At 40.4% G+C, this 24,495-nt stretch overlaps 1 protein-coding gene, 1 long non-coding RNA gene and 2 pseudogenes across 4 annotated transcripts; 2 read left to right on the top strand and 2 right to left on the bottom strand.

The window, feature by feature from the left end:
- Positions 1 to 968: 968 nt before the first annotated feature.
- On the bottom strand, positions 969 to 2,761 carry LOC149102252 (uncharacterized). The gene has a single exon (XM_089274551.1). It carries the CDS (start codon positions 2,070 to 2,072, stop codon positions 969 to 971), a length of 1,104 nt encoding a protein of 367 aa, XP_089130677.1. The 5' UTR covers positions 2,073 to 2,761.
- A 3,061-nt stretch (positions 2,762 to 5,822) lies between these two features.
- Positions 5,823 to 6,728, top strand: LOC110051636 (uncharacterized). The gene is made up of 2 exons (XR_016202526.1): positions 5,823 to 6,053; positions 6,432 to 6,728. It is a non-coding gene; the product is annotated as an uncharacterized LOC110051636 (long non-coding RNA).
- A 1,179-nt stretch (positions 6,729 to 7,907) lies between these two features.
- Positions 7,908 to 12,187, top strand: LOC110051618 (xyloside xylosyltransferase 1-like; annotated as a pseudogene). Its single transcript, XR_016202525.1, has 2 exons — positions 7,908 to 8,858; positions 11,056 to 12,187. The product of XR_016202525.1 is annotated as a xyloside xylosyltransferase 1-like (transcript).
- A 5,161-nt stretch (positions 12,188 to 17,348) lies between these two features.
- On the bottom strand, positions 17,349 to 24,230 carry LOC110053063 (xyloside xylosyltransferase 1-like; annotated as a pseudogene). Its single transcript, XR_016202496.1, has 2 exons — positions 23,164 to 24,230; positions 17,349 to 18,480 (listed from the first exon to the last, which is right to left on the bottom strand). The product of XR_016202496.1 is annotated as a xyloside xylosyltransferase 1-like (transcript).
- Positions 24,231 to 24,495: the final 265 nt, after the last annotated feature.

Genomic DNA, 24,495 nt, shown 5'->3' with positions numbered 1-24,495 from the left:
TTTAGCGGGATAATGGAGCGGTTCAAATCTCTATTCTCACTCTTTGAGATCCGCTAGACCGCCGACCAAAGAATCGAACCGCCTGGATTTATCTTAACCCCGTTTCACAGCGATGGATATTTGTCGTAGCCTTATCATGTGCTAATGCTAATGGTAGGACTTAGGACTTAACGACAAATATATGGCAGGGAAAACACGTTTTTGGTTATTTAATCGATAAATCAACAGTCCCCTAAATCTGGTTCACATGACGTCGCTGAAATTCAAACTACAAAACTATTAATCATCCTGAGATTTTACTTTCATGATGTATAAGAGCAGCTGGAAACTAATATTCATGCAAATTTTCGCTCCAAGTGGGTTCTTGGTTTTGTAATAGACTACGCTTGAATTTCTAAGCGTTTGCATGACGCGGCATTTACATGACGGGCAATAAAGCTGTCATGTTGTTTAAAAGAGTGACTTATTTCGGGAAATTTGGCTATCTGAACAGTTCATGTATTAGAAAAAGTATTACTTTTAAAATGTTTTTGAGTTCCTGAAGAGATAAATTCACGCTTTTGTAGCAAAACTCAGTGATAGATGTTTCTGTTGGTTTCCGGCCGCCATCCGGATGGGCGCCAGCATGGCGTCTCCATCAAAATCTCTATAAATTTGGGTAAAAAATTTCTCCGCATATCTTGCGTAAGAAACATTGGTGTGACCTGAATCTTGGCGAAAGTCTTTGCATATTTATCTTCTTTCTCTTCAAGATTCCGGACTTTATCATTTGAACTGTTTTGATTTTTTATTTTGATTTATTCCGAACGGCGTGACACTCACTGAAAACCAGCAATAAAATAATTCGATGCTCGATGCCCGAACGATGTGGCGGCGAATTTAGCGTATAATCCGTCATTGTGTGCTTAATGATACCTCTTTCTACGCCATGCAGTCGTGCGAAGACAATTTCAAAGTGCCCATTGCATTCACTTTAAAGAAGAAAGAATCGGTCGCTTTGAAGGCCTTCCACAGTTTAAATGGAATGATCTCGGCGAACAAGATGTGATAGGGGAAGGGTCGTTTGGAGCCGTTTTTATCACAAAAACCAGGAACAAGGAGAGAAAGTCGAAACAGATTCCCCGATTCCCCGATTCCCCGATTCCCCGATTCCCCGATTCCCCGATTCTCCGATTCCCCGATTCCCCGATTCCCCGATTCCCCGATTCCCCGATCCCCGTTTTAAAGATAGCCAATTCGTTGATGTGGCGACCTTGGTTGAGAATGAAATCCGGAAACTCTCTGTGGAAACACTCGCCGAAACAAACCGCCCCGCAACCAGTCAGACAAGCGTCAGTGGTGAACTGCTCCGGGTTAGAAATGATGAGATCACAAGGAATAGCAGAGATGCCATTGTAATGAGAAAGAAAAAAACATCCACGAAGTTCATCCGAAATAGGATCAATTGTACGCCGAGGAGAAGAAGAGCACGAACGAAGGGCATTGAGGAGGCGACTCATAAAAGCCCTGCCTGGACGAACGCAAGCGGAGACGTATGATAATTTACCAAGTAGCCGCTGGAGCTCGCGCTTCGTAAAGGATGGTTTCACCGACCACGCGTGAAGTTCTTGTTGAAGCTCAGAAACGCGAAACGCAGGAACAGATAAAGTCATGTCCAAGGTGTTGACCCAAATACCCAGGCAAAGCATTTCGTGACATGGAGGAGAATCTTTCTCGGAAGCGGCTATAATGCCTAACTCGTCGAACAAAGAATTCAAACGTTGAAAAGCCTGCTCGGACGAAGCTGTACATTCTGCGCCATAGAAGTCATCAATGTAAACGTCGACGGAAATGCCTTCAGAGTTTAAAATGTACACGATGCTCTTGGTGGTGCGTTGACAGATCATAGTAGCTGAACGTAGGCCAAATGGCAGAGCAGTGTCAAAGTACAATGAACCATCAATGTACATCCCTAACAAAGGGTAATCGTTAGGGTCAATAGGTATCTGACAGGAGTGCTCACCGGAGCCGATATACAAAATATCCGCTCCGCAGGGCTTAGTGCGCTGGCTGGGATTCTTAAGCATTGGCATGGAACTTGCTGGGAAGCCCGCTTCAAAACAATTGCTTGCTTACTGGTTTAAACTCGGAAGCTTATCCTAGCTAGAAAATGCGCATTTTTGGCATGAATCTAGCTGGTAAATTTTAATTTGAGGTTTTCCCTGGTAGACTAGCTCCATTACCAGCCGCCACTCTGGAAAATTAGTCCCGGGAAATTAGCATGCACTCATCAAACGAAGGCATTTCGCGCGAAGAATGGACTCAGGGTGCCGCCTAGTGATATGGTCACTTAGGATTCGTCTATCCAGGCATGCGCTGCGTCATATTACACAGCAGTTATATGACCCCTGTGTGACAGCTGAGCTGTCGACTTTGAAAGCGAAAACGTTGCTATTGCAGGCACGGTCACGTCCCAGCCAAAGCTTTTGGCTACAGCGCTCTACAGAGTCGGGAACGGTTTCTTAATAAGAGAGTTGATTTTATTTCAACAAGGTAAGTTTCCTGTGCTTTCTCTTGTCTGTTAGCTGTGTAGTTTCAGACCTACTCTGCTATTCTGTATTTGCCGTTATTGTTCTGACCAAGTTGGATAACAATTAATTTTATGTGCATTATCCCCGAGCATTATCTTCTTGGTGTGCTTTCCGTTTAGACTACCAGATCTTCTTTGTTGTTTAACACATGTCGAAAATTCTTGATTTACTTATTTAGATGTTTACAATTTTGTTTCAGCAATCGTCAGAATCGTTTCGTGTAAAGCTATTGCAGCTAAAGACCATTTACTGAGGTATGTCAGTCTTGTAAGCTGTTGTATGTCTTTCGTGCAATAGTACCGGGAATAGTATCGTCTTTGACAAATGCTTATGCGCGCCGTCTACTTTAGATGCAACATGTTTACTTGTACAGCTAGTAAGCTTATATACACTTAGTATTTAAATTTAAATCAAATTCTAGGCACAAGTATTCTCATCATATCGCGAACATTTCATCTGAGTGTGTGCTTACCATACATCGACAGACAGACAGACCAGGACATTTAAGCAAAAGTCGCGGATTGTAGTTGTTTTGTTTTTCGCTATATCGTTTTTGGGCTATTGATACTGTTATATTTATGATACTGCTATATTTATGGAAAATGGAACAGTTCGTTCTGCTCGGAATTTTTAGAATAATGGTAATGTGGCAGAAACTTTAAGAGAACGAAATCTTATTATCTGAACTTATGAGCTGTTGTTTCCTTTGATTTTACACTTCTTCCGAAAAGATATTCCACCGTTCCCTTGGGTGTCCCTGATGTTTTGCTACGAAACTTACGTCTTGAAGTCTCAAGGGTAGAATGCTGTGAGCGACTTTCGTGCTTCATTTCTATGATTTCCAATCAGGTTATTCTTAGTTTAATAGCGTGCGCGAATATACGTATGTATATTTTATTTGTATGAGTTCGGCTTGAACGCGTCCCAAGCAAGGAGACAAACAAGGTTTTATACGTAGCTTAACATTCCGTTGTTTCTACATTCACAAAGCTTGTTTTAAGAAAAAGGTAACTTGGATTTCCAGGGTTACAAACGATGCAATTTTTTGGCGTTTGTATTTTCGTGCAATTTTGACGCAAATCCCGAAAGAACTGTATCGCGATGCAAAGCAGCGAAATTTTATCCGGTGTACCATAGTTTCTTGAGCGGCGCGTGACGCCAGAATAACAGTTCATTTTTTAGGCTTGCCATAAGTCGACTCTTTCTTGAAGCGGAACAAGTGCAACTGCGAGAAGTCTTCTCGTTCCGCCAACACGCACGAGTTGAAATTTAATTTATTTAACATTGGCGCGAAAATATCGTTGCCCACCGATGACCAGATATGATGACCTTGCCTCGAAAAAACATTATCTCAGGCCACTCCTTCCTAAATACGAAATAACTGAAGCATGTTTGGTTAACATGATACCGGGTTAACGTTCATACTAGTACGAACGAAGGGCGCTAAAAAATGCCCAAGTTTTGAATTAGGGTAGCTGCTGTGGTCTTGCAAATGTTTATGAAACATATAGGTCGACTTGAGATGAAGATGAAGTTAAGATGGAGAAAAAAAAAACTTTTAGCCTTCGAAAAGGCTCCCGGCGAGGACAGAAAAAAAAATTGGCGAGCGCGAAACAGAATAATTCGGAGAGTGAAGCGATCAGGGCGGGACAGGGGAGCCTGTAGACTTGATGTGCCTATCCACCGTTTGTGATAAGCCTGCAACAAATCAATCAACGAGGTAACAAGAAGATCTGTTAGATTTTGTAACCGCGCTTTAAAAATTTAACGGTTCGCTTAGCACTACCGTCGGAACGCAGTGCACATTCCAAAGCAGTCATTGATGATTCTTTTCTTACTGTAGACATCACATCACTTGATCAACACAAACTGTATTATTGCACCATCAGTGGTAGCCGTTAACAAATCTCCGATGACGTAATGGTCTTAACCTAGAACTTTCTTCGGGATATGTATGGGCATGAACGATATGAACGACACAATAATAACACTATTAACAACAGCTTTCTTTCTTAAAAGTCATGATTAAATTTAATTGGTGTTTTTCCCGTTGAGCACTCCTGTGAAAAGTATCGTGATTGCCCTAAGCCTATTCACGCCTATCACGGCAACTGTAACGCAAAAATGCCCACGATTGATGATCCTCACCCGTTTGAAGCTGAGGAAAGTCAAGCTGAGTTATTAAATAAGCTTTGACTCACAGGCATTGACTGCATATTGAACTGACGAACTGACTAAGCGCTAAACTACTATTGTGACAAGAGAGGATAAAGGAAAAAAGTTTGCGACTGATACATTTTCCCATAACTATTAGCGGTCAAAAACTTTAACAACGCTCACAAAAACGTACAGAATAGTTCCAAAATCTTCAAATTAGACCTCGCATACACAATGTCGTTAGCACAGGGACAAATATTGCACAATGTATCTATTGTTTAAGGCTGGTTTTCACAAGTGCATAAGCATAAACCTAAGCCGACACACGGAGAGGTAGTAAGATGTTGATAATTAGCGCCTCTGGCTAGTAGCATAAACGAACAAAAGATACTACTGGAAAAGGGAAATCTCAAAAACATCCGACAATACGAAGAGGGTCGTACAGGGGGGGGGGGGGGGTCTATGGCACAGTTCACGTGGAACGAAAAAAATAGAGGATCACGAATATAAAAATTTCGTTTTCCTGAATCACGAAAATAAGCAAGTAAGATACTCTTTATAATAACCTGTTCTTACACTAGAAAGAGCGTTTGAGGAAAGAAAAATCATGAAAGGCTAAGTCAAGACTCCATATCGCAAATCGCATGTCTAAGTCACTCTCGATAGACGATTCTAACCATTCGGAGGATCCGCGTCTCAAAATCACGTAGAATTTGAGTGGTGAAATCACGAATATCGGTGAATAATTCAAGTTCTTTACGGATCACGCAAAACCTTCAGGTCACGGATCACGAAGAGTAACTTCCTAAATTCACGTTTCACGGAAAATAAAATCAGCTAATCACGCATCACGAGAATACCCCTATACTACCCTCTACGAAGTCAATACGCCACTGCCCTGGCAGTGTTTGGTCCCTTCAGTCCATTTCGTGGACAAGTTGGGCCCGCAATAGCCATTTCCAAGTTGCCTTTTACCTCTGTATCAAAACTAGTCTTCGCACGAAAGCAGTCAAATGATAATTAGTTCCGCAACCAAGTTCATTTTCATGTAAATCAAACTCATTTTCATATGTAAGAGTTTGCATGACGACTCGTTTTGAAACAGAGGCACAAGGTAAATCGGATGGACACGGTTCACGTAACAGTATTCGACCAGTCATATGTCGTCTCAGCCGGAGCAATGGCGGACACATTTTTCGTTACGAATGGAGAGTAGGTTGTCTTTTCTCGACCGATTTCTGCACTCATCATGAGAATCAAACGATCATTTTCTAGGAGCTGCTAGTGTAATATCTAGACCAATCATTTACCAAGCCTCAAGTGCAGGTAAGCAATTTTTGCATCAGAACTAGTCAATGGAAATCATGCTATGTTGAAAACGTTTGTTTACCACACGCGCTTGACATGAATATTCTTTTGGTCGTTTGCGGGGTGACAGGGATCAGTATTGTGAACTATTTTTGTGTGAAACTTTAGTTCGAGAGCTGAACTTTAAGGAAAGTCCGGCGGGCCCAGGGGGGTCCCGTCGTTTTAACGGTCAAAATCGGACTTGAAGTTGGGGCATTTTCCTTGATTTGTCAGATGTTCGCGCTATTTCGCGGAAGTGATTGTGTGATTTCTACCCTTGTTTTAAGAGTATAATTTTGTGGTTCGGCTTGTTCCCTTTATATCTTAATGTTTTCTTCTTATTTTTTTTTTTTGTAGTGCGTATGTCATCCGTTTGTTTGGCCGATGTTCAAGATTTCTGGATCCTGCTTTGGATACTAGTCCATTAAAGATATCATCTCATTTTCAGTGAATTTTCACTATCATGATCACCGCCTGTCTTGAATTGTTATCTCGAACAGAAATTTACTACTCTTGGATCTGATGTTATTGTTCAGTCATCTATGGCTGATTATTTTGATCTCTCACTTCTTTATGCTTGTTTTCCTTTGAATGTTGGTAGTAGTGGGAGACTATACATATGCTTAAATCAATAAATAATAGGTGTTTCATGTGTATAGTTTCGCATAATTGTCAACCCACCTGGAGCAGAACGAGCCAATGTGTTTGAGAAGCAAATGCTGAATTACCAACTGTATCTTCCAGTTTTATTTACTAATTTATAAGTGAACTTAGTGTTGGCCGCTGTTTGCAGAATATGGTTTTTGTGCTATTTTGCTGGTTTTTTGTTGTGCTTGTCAGTACTTTGCGAATATTCAGTTTTTAAAAAAGCATACTTTGGAATTGAATTATTATTTGCAAGTACATGCAAGTCTTTTTTTTTTCACATCTCCCATCTGCAATTTTAGTTGCAACCACTTTAAATAGCATGAGGTGTAATTTCATGTAACTCAACCAAGCCTTCTTTCCATTGAGCCCGATTTCCCTTTTACATGGCCTCACATGTACTGAGAACCAAGGAATGGACAATTGGAGCAAATACAAGTTACATCCAACACCTAAACACTAGGTGAGGAGAAATCTCAAACTCTCATCAGTTTGAACATTGATATTGCCAGTGGCAATGTCTGAGGCAAAGTCATTTGTAGACCTTTTGCTTTAAACACATTCAAGGAAGTTGAGCAAGACCAAAATCGTGTTTATCACATTGACTACAAATTTAAATAGATCCACACAGTACATGTTTCATCTTGGATTTGTAAGTTGAACAAGAATTTGCTGGAAGTCTGACCTGGTACAGGGGACCAATACAATTATTTTTTACCACTTACATTGAAGCAAAACATACCCTACTTCTCCCATTAAGCCTCTGCTGTCTTAATTCCATTTATTGCAAATTATTTTTGTTATTTTGAAAGAGCCATCGCTCAGTTATAGGAAGCTGTTTATGATTCCTTTTGATTACTTACTTACTTACTTATTAACAAGGAAATACAGCGCGCGAAACTCGATTAATCAAGCTTTACAAGAGTTTTCAAGGACAAAACATTGCTTTGATTTCGAATTATTCAACCCTTTCCTTCGTAGGTTTTACTTCTCAGCTCTCTTATCGTCGAACGAAAACATAGTATCTGTCAGCAACTGTTGAAAGCTGAACTTTCTAGACTAGCCGTTTTGTACTAGAGATCGGACGTGACATTGCGTGACAAGCCGAACATTCTAGATAAGTCGTTTTGTATTGCTTTGTAACCCGGATGTGACGTTGCACGAATTGTACCCCGCTATAGGGGTTGTACAAACATGTGCTCGAAGAATAAATATGGAGTCCAAACAACAACCATGTTGTTGGCCAGCGATACACTGATCCACTTCATACACAAGTCGAGATATCTAAGAAGGAAAGTGCCGAAGGTAGGTTCAATTCCGGCAAGTTAAGATCGAATTCCAAGAGGTCAGAAACGGAAATAATTTATCTTTCAACCGTAGAGATTCGACGAACCGCGAAGCTTCGATTCCTAACATCATCTGTTCAGCACTCAAAATGGTGGCTTTGTAAATCGAGCAGAAGTCATCTACAGCTTACTTGGCCTGCGGAACATTTGATATGGATGTCATTCCAGATTTCTTTCAGCATCGGAAGCGAGCGAACCTCCCATAAGTCATATTTCCAGATCACTACCAGCGCGTGGAGATGTTTGCCGTTCAGCGAGCAATGAAAATGAGCTCCAGGGAAAATTTCTCCCGGCATGCTTTGCGACTCGTGTCCAACACCGCCTGAGCACGATCCAAGTCCATGGAAACGACTTTGTCTCTGTTCACTCAGTTGCCACGAAAATGTGTTTTTCCGTGGTTTTAAATTGGAAAAGAAACCAAAATTGGGCTTATATTATGATATTTCTTCTGACTTTTCTCATTTTTCTCTGTTACTACTCGGGGCCAGGTTTTATGGACCACGCAAAGCGTGAAGGAGAAGAGAATAACATCGCCTTTGTCATGGAGGTGAAGCCGACCAAAGATGGTTCCCAAAGTCGGTTCGTCTACCGATTCAAACAATGCTTAGCTTCTGTCTGTCAACGCTCCAGCATTAATCTCACAGTCTACATCTTCTCCAATCCACTAGGCAAAGACGAGTCTTTGAAAGTTCTCGAAGAAATAGCTCCTTATTGCACCATTAGCTACAGGGTAAAATTCTACGATGTCGATGAGGTGATAAGAAACATTCTACCATCTATAAACGTGATTAAGGTGAGTGAATGTCATTTAACGATTTAAACGAGATTTGCATATTGTAGATGCTGATTTAAGAATCACAAAATAGGGTCAAAATACATTCAGACCGCGGGAATGTTAAGAAGGAATCCACTAGAAGTTCGAGTAACAAGCGGACAAAAACTTTGTACCGAGATTACACACATCGTATTGCAAACTTCTGTGCGACTGTATAAATATCTTCTCAAAAGAAATCATTTCTAACAACACCAAATCTCGAGAACAAATTTTGAAGTTCATATGAAACACTTGACAGTGCTGGTGAATTGAAACTAAATTTCTCTGAATTTCTCTGAACTTGGAAATTTATTTTCTCAAGTTCCCACGGGAAATTGTTTGTGGTGCTATTACAGGTCTCTGTTTATATCTTTAGGTTTAGGACTGTTAAATACCTAAAATTATTCTAGTACAAGGTTTCTGTCCACTAAAAACTTAAATTGCTCGATTTCCTATCGGACTTGGCCTTAAGTGTTCTCTAAGATACAACTAATTTCGATTACCTGCTAACTCAACAATGAAGATTTGTTTATGAATTTTCTTGTGCTTGAATTTCCGTACACACCGGCATTAGCATGGAAAAAATATGGTCAAATCCAAAGGAAATCGGAATTTGCTCGCTTAAGCGGGAAATTCATTAGATTTCACCGAGTTAAAATCAGTAGGATTCCACTGTAAAACGTTTTCAACCAGTGGGTTCGTTTCATTCCAGATGCAAAATTCGAGGGGCTTCGTCAAGGTTGAGGGTTTTCATTGCTTTAAACAAAATGGAAGTGGAATACAGATGAGGTCGAGTTATATCTTCACTTCAAAAAAGTGATATGTGTCATGGATCTGTCCGTTGCCCCATTTTGCAATTCAGAGAAATCCAAAGTAAATCATCTCATTGTTTAAGTCCATGCTGACTAAATTTTGTTCGAATGGTGACTTCAAATTATTCGTCATATTTGTTTACGTTTTGCGTTTTAACTTCACGCTTTAACGAATATCTCGCCCGCTGAATTGTAATTTGAAAGTCGGAGCCATGTATGCCTTAGTCCCGTTACTGAAAATACCCCTCTTTCGTTATGAGCCTTCACCGAAGCAACTTAATCATCCAGCCAGATTTGCAAAAAAAGTAGTCCGCCGAAACATCAGTAAAACGAAAAAACGTTTGCTGTTTTGTATACGACCCCGCAGGCGCAGCAAGGCACTAATTTAACAAGAAAGTGTTTCTGTCAAGGACTATCGACTGATTGTTGACCCGCGAAAATTTGATATTATTAAAACAAATTGCCCAGGAAGCGAAGCTTCACGGGCAAATATGTAAGTTTTAAGAACATCAAGTTTCCAGGGCGCAACTACCAGATATATAGCTTCGAGACATAAACTCTATTGTTGTTATTGTTCACCACTAAATTTTCTTCTGCGCGCCGGTTCAAAATTCATATAGGATTATTTTCTACTCCTTTAGATAAAAGGCGTGAAAACCAGATGTAAAATTTGAAAAAGAAAAACAAGCAGAAACCACTTATTACAACAAATTGCGTATTTTATTTTGTTTTTTCTTGTTTAATTAAGCCCGCTTGTTCACGGTCGAATGCTGTCCATCCGGGCATTTTCTTCTGACGGGCGCTATGGGCATGTCTCTCCGCAGATGAACACCATCGCGTCACTAGATCAATTCAAACTAATAAGACTCCGAGAAATTTTTGTTCCCAGAGACCTATTCATGGCCACGGGGCATTTTCCCGGACCAAGGAAACGGCTGCTCGTGATAGAAAGTAGCTATCTCAGAGAGGTGCAGAATATATTAGATACGATCTCCTCTCAAAACGGAAAAATCTCATCTTTTAGAATAAAGAACGCAAAATATATTTCGCATCCCAGACTAGCCTATTACAGATGTTAGGATGGGGAACAGCTTGAAAAACCGCGGGCGGAAAAACGGCGCGCGGAGTTTGAAGGGTGACAATGCCAAAGAACACAGTTTGTTTCCGACCATCTCTCGAGGGATGAAAATATCGCTTTCAAACTTGCGTCCAGATACACCCACATAAGAAGCGAATGAAAAAGGCATGTGTTTCGGACAAGGATTGACCATTCCAAGCTTTAACTGTTCTCGTTTCATGGTGTACAGCCCCGTGTCTCTTTTTCATTCAATTTCTGTATGTCATTTTGATTAATTTTTTCATAGGACGCAATTGAAGTTGGTGGCCGTAATAATACAAGAAAAGCTCTCTATTATCTCCCAATATTCATGATCGCATTTTGCCTGAAGATGTGACAAGAGTCATTTTGATGGATGCTGACTTTTTCTTTTACACTGATATCAAACAACTGTTTGATCACTTTGACAACTTCAAAGATTCAACTATTTTTGGCTTAGCTTATGTGCAGATACCAACCTACAAAGTTGGCTTTAAGGAATACAGAAAAAACCATCCAGGAACGAAGATAGGCGATCCACCTCCCAATGGCGTCACGGGATACAATGGAGGTCTTAGCATGCTTCACCTGAGTAACATACGAAAGTCAAAGCATTACAAACAAATCCTGCTTAACAACGAAATGAAACAATATGCAGTGAAGTACCAATTTCGAGGAACTCGAGCTGAACAAGATTTCTTTGTTTTGTTGGACGTAGAACATCATGATGAGTTGTTTTACGTGGTTCCTTGTCAGTGGAATCGTCAGCTATGTATACAATATACAAGATCTGTCGACTATGAAAAGTATCGTGATTGCCCTGAGCCTATTCATGCCTATCACGGCAACTGTAACGCAAAAATGCCCACGATTGATGATCCTCACCCGTTTGAAGCTGAGAAAAGTCAAGCTGAGTCATTAAATAAGCTTTGACTCACAGGCATTGACTGCATATTGAACTGACGAACTGACTAAGCACTAAACTACTATTGTGACAAGAGAGGATAAAGGAAAAAAGTTTGCGACTGATACATTTTCCCATAACTATTAGCGGTCAAAAACTTTAACAACGCTTACAAAAATGTACAGAATAGTTCCAAAATCTTCAAATTAAACCCAGCATACACAATGTCGTTAGCACAGGGACAAATATTGCAAAATGTATCTTTCCTTGTACATAAAGGACTGTGTAAAGCTCGTACGGTATTTTAGTAAAATGTACAGCCGCCATCTTTTTCCTACGGAGGATTAGCCATATATACTGAAAAACAAGGGAGGTTGAAATAGCCTGTGTGATAAATACCACCAGTTGTCTCTTAACTTGCTGTTTCTGGCCATTTATGCAGATCGAGTCAAATAAAGTCTGAAGTCCTCAAAGGAAAACCGAGATGCCCCCAAAACGTCGTAAGTTGATTCAATATGAATCATCCGGCCATTGGAAAAGTCGAGACTGCGTTTGATGTGATTTAATTGATTCATTGATATTAACTTGAATGAAGTTCACAAAATGCCCGTCCATGCCCCGAGAAGTCCATCGTCTATGCTGGGGCCAGACTTTGGAACAGGCTCTACAATGAAGTTAGAAATATTAACTCACTTCACGCTTTTCAAAGAACAATTAGGAAAATGCCACGTGAATTTTACAGTTTTTAAATACGGATTAGCTTTTAAATCTTTCTACACTGTAAATTCAAAAGATCTGTTTCAGCCCCAAAGTGCTGATTCAGCTCTATGGCTCCTGGGGCTGATTTGACCCCTCGAGGGGCTATTTTGTTAACTTGGTCTATATCCATCCCAATAAAAACCCTTTCTGCCCCACCAAAAACTGATTTGGCCCACGGTGTACAATAATTCAGCCACTAGGTGCGTATCAGCCCCTATCACTAGAGCCGTTTTGACTCAAACTGGTAGACCTATTTCCGTTCAAGTCTAGTTGGCTCCAATTGAGGGCCGTCTAAGCTCCTATTAATGGAGCCGTTTTGACATCGCAAAGCAGAGCCATTTTGCTTCCACCAAAACTGCCCCAACCAGTAGAGCCATTTTGACTCTGACTGATACAACCATTTCCATTTTATCCAAGATGGGCCCAATTAAGGGTAGGTTCTGCTCTTATTCATAGAGCCTTTTGAATTACTGGAATGTAATGTAAACCAAAAAGTGACCGGGAGAAAAACAAGTCTTCTTTGAAATTTATTTTATAATTTCCACCTCACACTTATGGTGCTAGATTACCGTTATAGTTAGCTGCATGATGAGTTAGAGAGCCATTCAGATACATGTAATACTACAGAAAGGTTTAGATTCCCAAGCAACCAGTTAATCAATCAATCAATCTATCTATCTATCTATCAATCTGTCACTCACTCAATCCGTCAATTAATCAGCTTATTTCCGCGAAAACGTGACCAGACGGTCATTTCGCAACCGGCTTTGCAGACCTTTGCAATCATCCAATTAAAATGTCTTCCAGGAAGTCTGCCACAAGGTTATCTTTATTCTTATGTTGCCTTACATGTGACCCTGGGGGGGGGGGGGGGGGTACTCTCAGAAAAAAATTTGGTGGGGGTGTGCGGTGAGCTTCTTGAAACCCTCACCCTATTTCAGATCCAACCCAAAATTTGATGCCCTATAGCTCAGATCCCTAAAGTCCGTTACGATAGGTACAAGTACACCGTTGTCGATGTTGGTAGTCTTAATTGTAATGATAAAGAAGTGCTTTCTTCTAAAAACACTCCCAATTCAATACCAGAGTGCACAAACCATACTCTATTTCAAACCAGAATGGCTCAAAAACCATACCCTTTGGTGGCCCACATACCTATATAGCCCATGTAAGGGAGTACCCCCGGGATGTTTTGTGTGAGTATTGGGTAACCGAACTATTCAGTAGGTCATCTAAGGTAGCTATCTTGAATGGCGCTTTCAAGGTTTTATTTCAGACCCCCTAAAGCCCGGCACGTGACAAGCCGTTGCGGAACGTACACGATTTTGATGGTCTAAATAAAATGATAAAGAAGTGGCTTCTTCAAAAAACACTCCCATTTCAAGACCAGAGTGCACAAACCATACTCTATTTCAAACCAGAATGGCTCAAAAACTATACCCTTTGGCGCCGATTATACCTGTATAACCCATATAAGGGAATACCCCCGGGTTACGTGGACACCAAATTGACAGTAACTATTGGGTTATTCAAGGTCGCTATGTTGAATGGTGCTTTTAACTACAAATGGGAAATGATAGACAGCCACGATAGGTTGTCCAACAGAAGCAAAGATAGTTGTAGTCGTAAACCTCTCATTGGTGCCCATGATTGTGTACTCCAGCCTGCCTTTTGTCCATTTTTGGTAGAAAGGTTGCATCTCCCCTGGCGCCCTTTCAATCGCCGTGCTTATGATCAAGGAAACATACAGTGACCGCTTAAAGATGGAGTACTTTGCCAAATCGTTTTCTAAAGATAAAGTCAAGTCATGGCTGGAGGCAAACGGGTTTTCAACAGCAACCATCGACAGAATATCAGGTAATGAGTCGACATGCTTTCGCATTTACAACTGAACCGGAGTTGAAGCCCATGTCATTCCCCGTGCTCCTGTTCAATTAGTCAATTTTTTTTTTTAGATTTGATTTATTATGATCTACTTGATGGAGGTGACATAGTTGCAGTATGTGAGGATGACAAAGAATGTTGTTTCTATTTCCCGGAGTTCAAGGAACGATCAAGATTCAAGGGTCTTGTCACAGTTGTCAAGGCAGAAACAGAGGAAAATCAGGCAAGAACATTTACAACTTTGTGATTATCATTTTCCCGCGAAAGAGTCTGGATACAAACCTACGTCACTCCCAGAAATCTTTGAGAGCGCTCTTCCAAAACGCGCATGTCAAATCTTTAGGCGGGAGGCTTCCAACGGAAAATTTAGTCACTGTGCGAATTCTTAGTTTGATTTTCACCAGCCTTGGCGATTTTACTGCGAAGGAAAGTCATTTTGTGGAATGCCGATTCCCTTGTCTTAATAATTGGCGCCACTTGTATCTAAAAGGGGACAATTGATTGCATCGCCGTTTTATAATTTACTACTTAAGCTTAAGCTTACTTGTGGTGGTTTTGGCTTTGTCAAAACGCTTAATTTGTGACACACCCCCTAGTGTGGTTCATGTCTTTTCGCAGTCGAGTCAGGTTTCTCCTCGGTCATATCGAGTTCAGCGTCGTCTCAAAGGTCAGTTGTGGTTTCTCCTCGCTAGTTTTAGCATCTCCGAGTTTAGCTCTCCGTTTGTTCTTTTCACATCACCGCGTCCTCAAGCCATGGCTGCCAAATCTACACGTTCATCCAGCCAAAAGTCCTCTTCCTTCCTTTTTCCAGAGGACATCGAAAACCTGTCAGCCCTGTTGAGATCTGTTGGAAGAGCCAGCTTCCATTCCACAGAATACTGGTGCTAAACCGAAAAAGAAATCGAGCAAGAAAGCTTCGCCGCCCGCAGAGGATCCGTCCGCTTCTGTGAAAAACCAGATTCGTTTGGAGGTTCTGCGTTAGGAAAATCTGGCCATGCAGTTGAAAACTGCTGAGACGCAGTTGCAATTGGCACAGCTCAACGTTTCGCCTTCAGCTTGTGGAGCTGTGGCAACCACACCCCCATCTTCTCCGCAGAAGTTGCAATCTTCTCTCGCGCCGAACGCATCCTCATCGCCTAGTTGGCCTCCAGAGTTCGGGGCGATCTCTTCTCTCGATCAGCTTCGTTCAAGGAAAAAGGCTGGTGCTTCGTTGCCGAACAATTTCCTGTTCTCCGCCAAAGGTACGGTGGATTATGATAAGTTAGAGTTAGCAGAGTTTGTGTGTGGATTTCTAGAGTTTTACAAGGAGCAGCCGGAGGCCTCGAAAGGCCCCCTTTTAAAACATTTGCAGTTATTAATGGAGCGTGATATCACGTATTCGTGGGTTAGCGTTCGAAATTTTCATCTGTCCGTCAACACGGCTGTGGAACAGGGCTGTTTGTCGTGGTCGAGCTCTGAAAGCATTCGTGAACGGGCTCAAACCTTTTTCACCCATCAAGATCTGCGTTCCAACAATTTCAATTCTTCTCGAAGCGGCTCCATTCCAACCCGCAACAAAGCGAAAGATCTCCTTTGTAAAGAGTGGAATTATTCTGGAAAATGTAGTTGCTCCATTTCTGATGCGTCGTATAAAGCAGTACATCGCTGTCGCGTTTGCGGCTCTCCAGACCGTGCCATGTTCACATGCGCCAAACGCAAATACCCAATTCCTTCGTCGTAGTCATCTTCCACTTCTTCTTCGACTTCTACCGGCTCCGATCAGAACTCTTGACTAACCTCACTCGTCGCCCTCTCTAACGAAGTTAAGGCGTCTGGTGTACCAAATTTCTTGGGCGCTGAGCGGCCGGTTCGGTCGCGTTTTAACATTGACAGTTGGTCTCAATATCTACAACATTATCAGGATCGATCCATTATTGATTTTCTTCGTTACGGTTGGCCAATGAATTATCAATCAGACGTTCTGGCTTCTTCCTCCCTTCGAAATCATCCATCTGCTGTTAAGAACTCAGCGTACCTCTCGACCTATATTAGCAAGGAACTTTCTTATCAATCAGTATTTGGTCCATTTCGCTCTAACCCTTTCCATACGGATTGTGTCATTTCTCCACTACTCTGCGTACCGAAGCGTGACTCTGATGAGTTTCGTGTTGTTCACGACCTCAGCTTTCCCGAAGGTAATTCAGTGAACGACGGAATTAGTAAAGACCATTATCGCGAGCAATTTTTCAAATTACGCCTTCCTGGTATCGACCGTTTAGTAGAATTCATCAACATCAAGGGTCGCGGATGTCATGTCTTTAAAAAAGATCTTCTCAATAAAAGCGGCTATGGACCTTTTGTCCATAGCCATATTGCTCTAGCTATTGTATGACTTTATTGTTGCTCAGTAAACAGAGCTCAGGCGAGGAAGCATTTATAGGGCTATGTTGTTGGCAGAGAGAGAAAGGTATAAATAATTAACTAAGAGACCAATTTCGATGCATTAAAATTCAGCCTAATACAATATATAACTGTAAAAGCTATCAATTCAAGTTGTAATACAGAACGTCGGTTTGATTTAATTACCAGATAAAAACATAACAGCAACGCTAGCTGCTGATGTGGGCGTGTCTAAAAATTAAAATAATAATAATAATAAAAAAAAACCTAGCTAAAATACTAACCAAAAGCTGTTTACAAAGAAGGGAACTATTGATTACAAAAAATAGCACAAGTTCGGCAAACTATAGAACAATAGAAAGATTTAAAAGCTGATCCGTATTTAAAAACTGTAAAATTCACGTGGCATTTTCCTAATTGTTCTTTGAAAAGCGTGAAGTGAGTTAATATTTCTAACTTCATTGTCAAGCCTGTTCCAAAGTCTGGCCCCAGCATAGGCGATGGACTTCTCGGGGCATGGACGGGCATTTTGTGAACTTCATTCAAGTTAATATCAATGAATCAATTAAATCACATCAAACGCAGTCTCGACTTTTCCAATGGCCGGATGATTCATATTGAATCAACTTACGACGTTTTGGGGGCATCTCGGTTTTCCTTTGAGGACTTCAGACTTTATTTGACTCGATCTGCATAAATGGCCAGAAACAGCAAGTTAAGAGACAACTGGTGGTATTTATCACACAGGCTATTTCAACCTCCCTTGTTTTTCAGTATATATGGCTAATCCTCCGTAGGAAAAAGATGGCGGCTGTACATTTTACTAAAATACCGTACGAGCTTTACACAGTCCTTTATGTACAAGGAAAGATACATTTTGCAATATTTGTCCCTGTGCTAACGACATTGTGTATGCTGGGTTTAATTTGAAGATTTTGGAACTATTCTGTACATTTTTGTAAGCGTTGTTAAAGTTTTTGACCGCTAATAGTTATGGGAAAATGTATCAGTCGCAAACTTTTTTCCTTTATCCTCTCTTGTCACAATAGTAGTTTAGCGCTTAGTCAGTTCGTCAGTTCAATATGCAGTCAATGCCTGTGAGTCAAAGCTTATTTAATGACTCAGCTTGACTTTTCTCAGCTTCAAACGGGTGAGGATCATCAATCGTGGGCATTTTTGCGTTACAGTTGCCGTGATAGGCATGAATAGGCTCAGGGCAATCACGATACTTTTCATAGTCGACAGATCTTGTATATTGTATACATAGCTGACGATTCCACTGACAAGGAACCACGTAAAACAACTCATCATGATGTTCTACGTCCAACAAAACAAAGAAATCTTGTTCAGCTCGAGTTCCTCGAAATTGGTACTTCACTGCATATTGTTTCATTTCGTTGTTAAGCAGGATTTGTTTGTAATGCTTTGACTTTCGTATGTTACTCAGGTGAAGCATGCTAAGACCTCCATTGTATCCCGTGACGCCATTGGGAGGTGGATCGCCTATCTTCGTTCCTGGATGGTTTTTTCTGTATTCCTTAAAGCCAACTTTGTAGGTTGGTATCTGCACATAAGCTAAGCCAAAAATAGTTGAATCTTTGAAGTTGTCAAAGTGATCAAACAGTTGTTTGATATCAGTGTAAAAGAAAAAGTCAGCATCCATCAAAATGACTCTTGTCACATCTTCAGGCAAAATGCGATCATGAATATTGGGAGATAATAGAGAGCTTTTCTTGTATTATTACGGCCACCAACTTCAATTGCGTCCTATGAAAAAATTAATCAAAATGACATACAGAAATTTATGACAAAGAGACACGGGGCTGTACACCATGAAACGAGAACAGTTAAAGCTTGGAATGGTCAATCCTTGTCCGAAACACATGCCTTTTTCATTTGCCTCTTATGTGGGTGTATCTGGACGCAAGTTTTGAAAGCGATATTTTCATCCCTCGAGAGATGGTCGGAAACAAACTGTGTTCTTTGGCATTGTCACCCTTCAAACTCCGCGCACCGTTTTTCCGCCCGCGGTTTTTCAAGCTGTTCCCCATCCTAACATCTGTTATAGGCTAGTCTGGGATGCGAGATATATTTTGCGTACTTTAGTCTAAAAGATGAGATTTTTCCGTTTTGAGAGGAGATCGTATCTAATATATTCTGCACCTCTCTGAGATAGCTACTTTCTATCACGAGCAGCCGTTTCCTTGGTCCGGGAAAATGCCCCGTGGCCATGAATAGGTCTCTGGGAACCCTCTATAATATGGAGCCTCCCTAACACGGGCAACACACACCCAGTCACGGCCTCAGAGTCAGAGCAAATTGCAGGATTATGTTACTAGAAAATATCAGGAGCCATAATCGGGGACGGAGACCGTAAGCGCGCACCATTTCTAGTATTGGGGTTGTCCTCATGATATGGGAGAATAATTCTATTTTTAGAACAAATTGCGCCATCGCCCATCACGCGCGTACATGCGGCGAGGATTTTTGCGGGTGTCGTGCGGGGGAAATGGCGTCCGAAATTCCCGAAATTTTTCATGTTTTTGGCCCACAACTCAACGCGTTTACTTCTGTTGGAATTTTGCTTAAGTATTTTCGTCGTAAGCTGCTCCAGTTTTAGTAAAGTAAGACAGTGTCGAATTTAGGTATGTTCCGCTGTAAGCTTATATATATCGCTGACCAAGTTGTTTTCCGACGGATACTTCTTTTACATGAGCTGTACATTACTCTATTTTAAATTTCACATATGTTGAAGATTAACAGCTTTTCCATTACACAGCAAAAAACTAGCTGGATATATTAAGATTTAGCAGAGCTTCAGGACTTCATAGTTCCTAGCTCCTCTTGCCACACGCTTGCGAGGAATTTGTCAGTCTATCGCGACCGAAAAGGAAAACAAAATAATTGCTAGTTTGAGTTTCGCTTGAATTGTAAGCAACGCTTGATGTTTCATCAAGGCCCAATAACTTTACGTCCGTAGATACTGCTCAGTTTTATCCGTGTATAAATCCAGTAAATTATCTGTTGTCGATGAATGAGAGCGCCCGCCGATGCGTGTTTTGTACAGTCAGTAAACATGACAAATTGTACTTCCGCCGCACTTTCGTGTGAAAGCGTACATCGAACTCAAACAATAACTCTATAGTTTTTAAATATGTTTAAGATTGATAAATGTTTGAGAACATATTAAAAGCTAAGCTGAATATATGTGAATAAAGCAGAAATAATCAGCAAAGTTACGATGACGCTTTCTTTAATCAACTTGGAATAACGATTTCGATTTTGTTGATCGAGTTATCAAAACTCCTTGTCTATTTTCATTTTGTATAGGTAATCATACGGTTTCGAGTTCAATTTGGAATTAACTTGCACGAGTGAGTTTTTCAAAAAGCTGAAATTGCACGAGCCGCTTCGGCGAGTGTAATTTCAGCTTTTTGAAAAACTCACAAGTGCAAATTAACTCCAAATTGAACGAGAAAAACCGTATGATTACTTATTAATAATATAAACATGAAAAAATTCGCGCGGAGGAAGTGCCTGAAGATCTTTCTTGAAGCCATTTTTTCTCATTTGAGAAAACTTTTTACAAAGTTTCAGCACAAAATTTTCGTCATCATTTTACGTGATATCATTTTCTTAGAAAAGTTCCTATTTTCTTTCAGTCAATCATAAGCCAGAATTTCGATGTGTAATTTGCACTGGTGTTACACTTTTTGCACTGATGTTACACGTTTTGCACTGGTGTTACACTTGAACTGCACTGCTCTTAGCCAATCACAATCGAGTAATTTTTTCATGTGTATTATTACGCAGTGTAAAACTTCACTATGCTTATGCTGAAGAAACACACATGATGTTAGTAGCCTTTTTTGCGTTCGTGAAATTTGTTACAGCATCTCAGCACAAAAGATAACGAAAGAAATCTTTGTCAAGATTTGTTGACAACTGAAAACACCGACTCGGACTTGAAAGTGCACGAGCTTCACTATGCAAATGAGCTAATTGTACGCGTCAGACTTTCCTTTCAAAAACTTTTGCAAACTCACCAAACAAGCAGAAACAATAAGAAACCGTCAAAACAGGTTTTGGTTATGATGAACCATTGTCTGAGAAACTCACAAATTAACTCGATACCAGAGTAGAGAGTTTTCTTGCTATATTCTTAAGTCAGAACAAACGCAAAAGCATACGGGTAAGCTTACAACTAGTGTGAGCAGATCTTATTATTCATTCCCAGCACGAGATTGAAGTCTTTTTTTCGACCCTGAAAAACCCACCTTTTCCGTCAGCTCAGAAGATGAAACTACATATAAGCGCCCTGGTTCGTATTCCCTGCCTTATTCCCTGCCATCGCTGTGAAAAATACGTAAGAGAATCTCCCAGCTCTCATAATTTGATCACGCAACGTGACAACATCCACGCGAGAGCCCCCGACATGTGCGTGAATCCGCGCGGATATATGACGTCAGGATGGCGCAATTTGTTCTAAATATAGAAAAATTGTCCCATATCATAGGTGCGCGCGAATCCCAAGACTCACGGTCTCCGTCCCCGATTATGGCTCCTGAAAATATGCGATCATATTAATCGTACTGAAAGTGATTTTTGCAAACGACAACAGGAATATATCTTAGAGTATATTTCGAAGAATTTGACACTGGGAATACTACCGCAAATGTTATAACCTGATTAACTGTACTATCGTGTCTATCAGCCTCCATTGCTCACTACAAAAATTTCTCGGAGTCTTATTGGTTTGAATTGATCTAGTGACGCGATGGTGTTCATCTGCGGAGAGACATGCCCATAGCGCCCGTCAGAAGAAAATGCCCGGATGGACAGCATTCGACCGTGAACAAGCGGGCTTAATTAAACAAGAAAAAACAAAATAAAATACGCAATTTGTTGTAATAAGTAGTTTCTGCTTGTTTTTCTTTTTCAAATTTTACATCTGGCTTTCACGCCTTTTATCTAAAGGAGTAGAAAATAATTCTATATGAATTTTGAACCGGCGCGCAGAAGAAAATTTAGTGGTGAACAATAACAACAATAGAGTTTATGTCTCGAAGCTATATATCTGGTAGTTGCCCCCTGGAAGTTTGATGTTCTTAAAACTTACATATTTGCCCGTGAAGCTTCGCTTCCTGGGCAAAAATTTGTTTTAATGATATCAAATTTTCGCGGGTCAACAATCAGTCGATAGTCCTTGACAGAAACACTTTCTTGTTAAATTAGTGCCTTGCAGCGCCTGCGGGGTCGTATACAAAACAGCAAACGTTTTTTCGTTTTACTGATGTTTCAGGGGACTATTTTTTTTTTGCAAATCTGGCTGGATGATTAAATTTCTTCGGTGAAGGCTCATAACGAAAGAGCGGTATTTTCAGTAACGGGACTAAGGCATACATGGCTCCGACTTTCAAATTACAATTCAGCGGGCGAGATATTCGTTAAAGCGTGAAGTTAAAACGCAAAACGTAAACAAATATGACGAATAATTTGAAGTCACCATTCGAACAAAATTTAGTCAGCATGGACTTAAACAATGAGATGATTCACTTTCGATTTCTATGAATTGCAAAATGGTGCAATGGACAGATCCATGACGCATATCACTTTTTTGAAGTGAAGATATAACTCGACCTCATCTGTATTCCACTTCCATTTTGTTTAAAGCAATGAAAACCCTCAACCTTGACGAAGCCCCTCGAATTTTGCATCTGGAATGAAACGAACCCACTGGTTGAAAACGTTTTACAGTGGAATCCTACTGATTTTAACTCGGTGAAATCTAATGAATTTCCCGCTTAAGCGAGCAAATTCCGATTTCCTTTGGATTTGACCATATTTTTTCCATGCTAATGCCGGTGTGTACGGAAATTCAAGCGCAAGAATATTCATAAACAAATGTTCATTATTGAGTTAGCAGGTAATCGAAATTAGTTGTATCTTAGAGAACACTTAAGGCCAAGTCCGATAGGAAATCGAGCAATTTAAGTTTTTAGTGGACAGAAACCTTGTACCAGAATAATTTTAGGTATTCAACAGTCCTAAACCTAAAGATATAAGCAGAGACCTGTAATAGCACCACAAACAATTTCCCGTGGGAACTTGAGAAAATAAATTTCCAAGTTCAGAGAAATTCAGAGAAATTTAGTTTCATTTCACCAGCACTGTCAAATGTTTCATATGAACTTCAAAATTTGTTCTCGAGATTTGGTGTTGTTAGAAATGATTTCTTTTGAGAAGATATTTATACAGTCGCACAGAAGTTTGCAATACGATGTGTGTAATCTCGGTACAAAGTTTTTGTCCGCTTGTTACTCGAACTTCTAGTGGATTCCTTCTTAACATTCCCGCGGTCTGAATGTATTTTGACCCTATTTTGTGATTCTTAAATCAGCATCTACAATATGCAAATCTCGTTTAAATCGTTAAATGACATTCACTCACCTTAATCACGTTTATAGATGGTAGAATGTTTCTTATCACCTCATCGACATCGTAGAATTTTACCCTGTAGCTAATGGTGCAATAAGGAGCTATTTCTTCGAGAACTTTCAAAGACTCGTCTTTGCCTAGTGGATTGGCGAAGATGTAGACTGTGAGATTAATGCTGGAGCGTTGACAGACAGAAGCTAAGCATTGTTTGAATCGGTAGACGAACCGACTTTGGGAACCATCTTTGGTCGGCTTCACCTCCATGACAAAGGCGATGTTATTCTCTTCTCCTTCACGCTTTGCGTGGTCCATAAAACCTGGCCCCGAGTAGTAATAGAGAAAAATGAGAAAAGTCAGAAGAAATATCATAATATAAGCCCAATTTTGTTTTCTTTTCCAATTTAAAACCACGGAAAAACACATTTTCGTGGTAACTGAGTAAACAGAGACAAAGTTGTTTCCATGGACTTGGATCGTGCTCAGGCGGTGTTGGACACGACTCGCAAAGCATGCCGGGAGAAATGGGTGGGTGGGTGGGTGGGTGAGTGAGTGAGTGAGTGAGTGAGTGAGTGAGTGCGTGAGTGAGTAAGTAAGTAAGTAAGTAAGTAATCAAAAGGAATCGTAAACAGCTTGCTATAAATGAGCGATGGCTCTTTCAAAATAACAAAAATAATTTGCAATAAATGGAATTAAGACAGCAGACGCTTAATGGGAGAAGTAGGGTATGTTTTGCTTCAATGTAAGCTGTACCAGGTCACACTTCCAGCAAATTCTTGTTCAACTTACAAATCCAAGATGAAATATGTACTGTGTGGATCTATTTAAATTTGTAGTCAATGTGATAAACACGATTTTGGTCTTGCTCAACTTCCTTGAATGTGTTTAAAGGAAAAGGTCTACAAATGACTTTGCCTCAGACATTGCCACTGGCAATATCAATGTTCAAACTGATGAGAGTTTGAGATTTCTCCTCACCTAGTGCTTAGCTGTTGGATGTAACTTGTATTTGCTCCAATTGTCCATTCCTTGGTTCTCAGTACATGTGAGGCCATGTAAAAGGGAAATCGGGATCGATGGAAAGAAGGTTTGGTTGAGTTACATAAAATTACACCTCATGCTATTTAAAGTGGTTGCAACTAAAATTGCAGATGGGAGATGTGACAAAAAAAGACTTGCATGTACTTACAAATAATAATTCAATTCCAAAGTATGCTTTTTAAAAAACTGAATATTCGCAAAGTACTGACAAGCACAACAAAAAACCAGCAAAATAGCACAAAAACCATATTCTGCAAACAGCGGCCAACATTAAGTTCACTTATAAATTAGTAAATAAAACTGGAA

Source organism: Orbicella faveolata, unplaced genomic scaffold (assembly GCF_042242905.1).
Source record: "Orbicella faveolata isolate gen_17 unplaced genomic scaffold, um_ofav_v1 contig_36, whole genome shotgun sequence".
In the NCBI taxonomy this organism is placed as follows: Eukaryota; Metazoa; Cnidaria; class Anthozoa; order Scleractinia; family Merulinidae; genus Orbicella; species Orbicella faveolata.
Note: the sequence above shows the minus strand (reverse complement) of the source record. Positions and strands in the feature narration are given on the sequence as shown.

Bases quoted from the DNA above. Each gene is read 5' to 3' on its own strand.
- LOC149102252 (XM_089274551.1), bottom strand. From the start codon at position 2,072: ATGCCAATGCTTAAGAATCCCAGCCAGCGCACTAAGCCCTGCGGAGCG.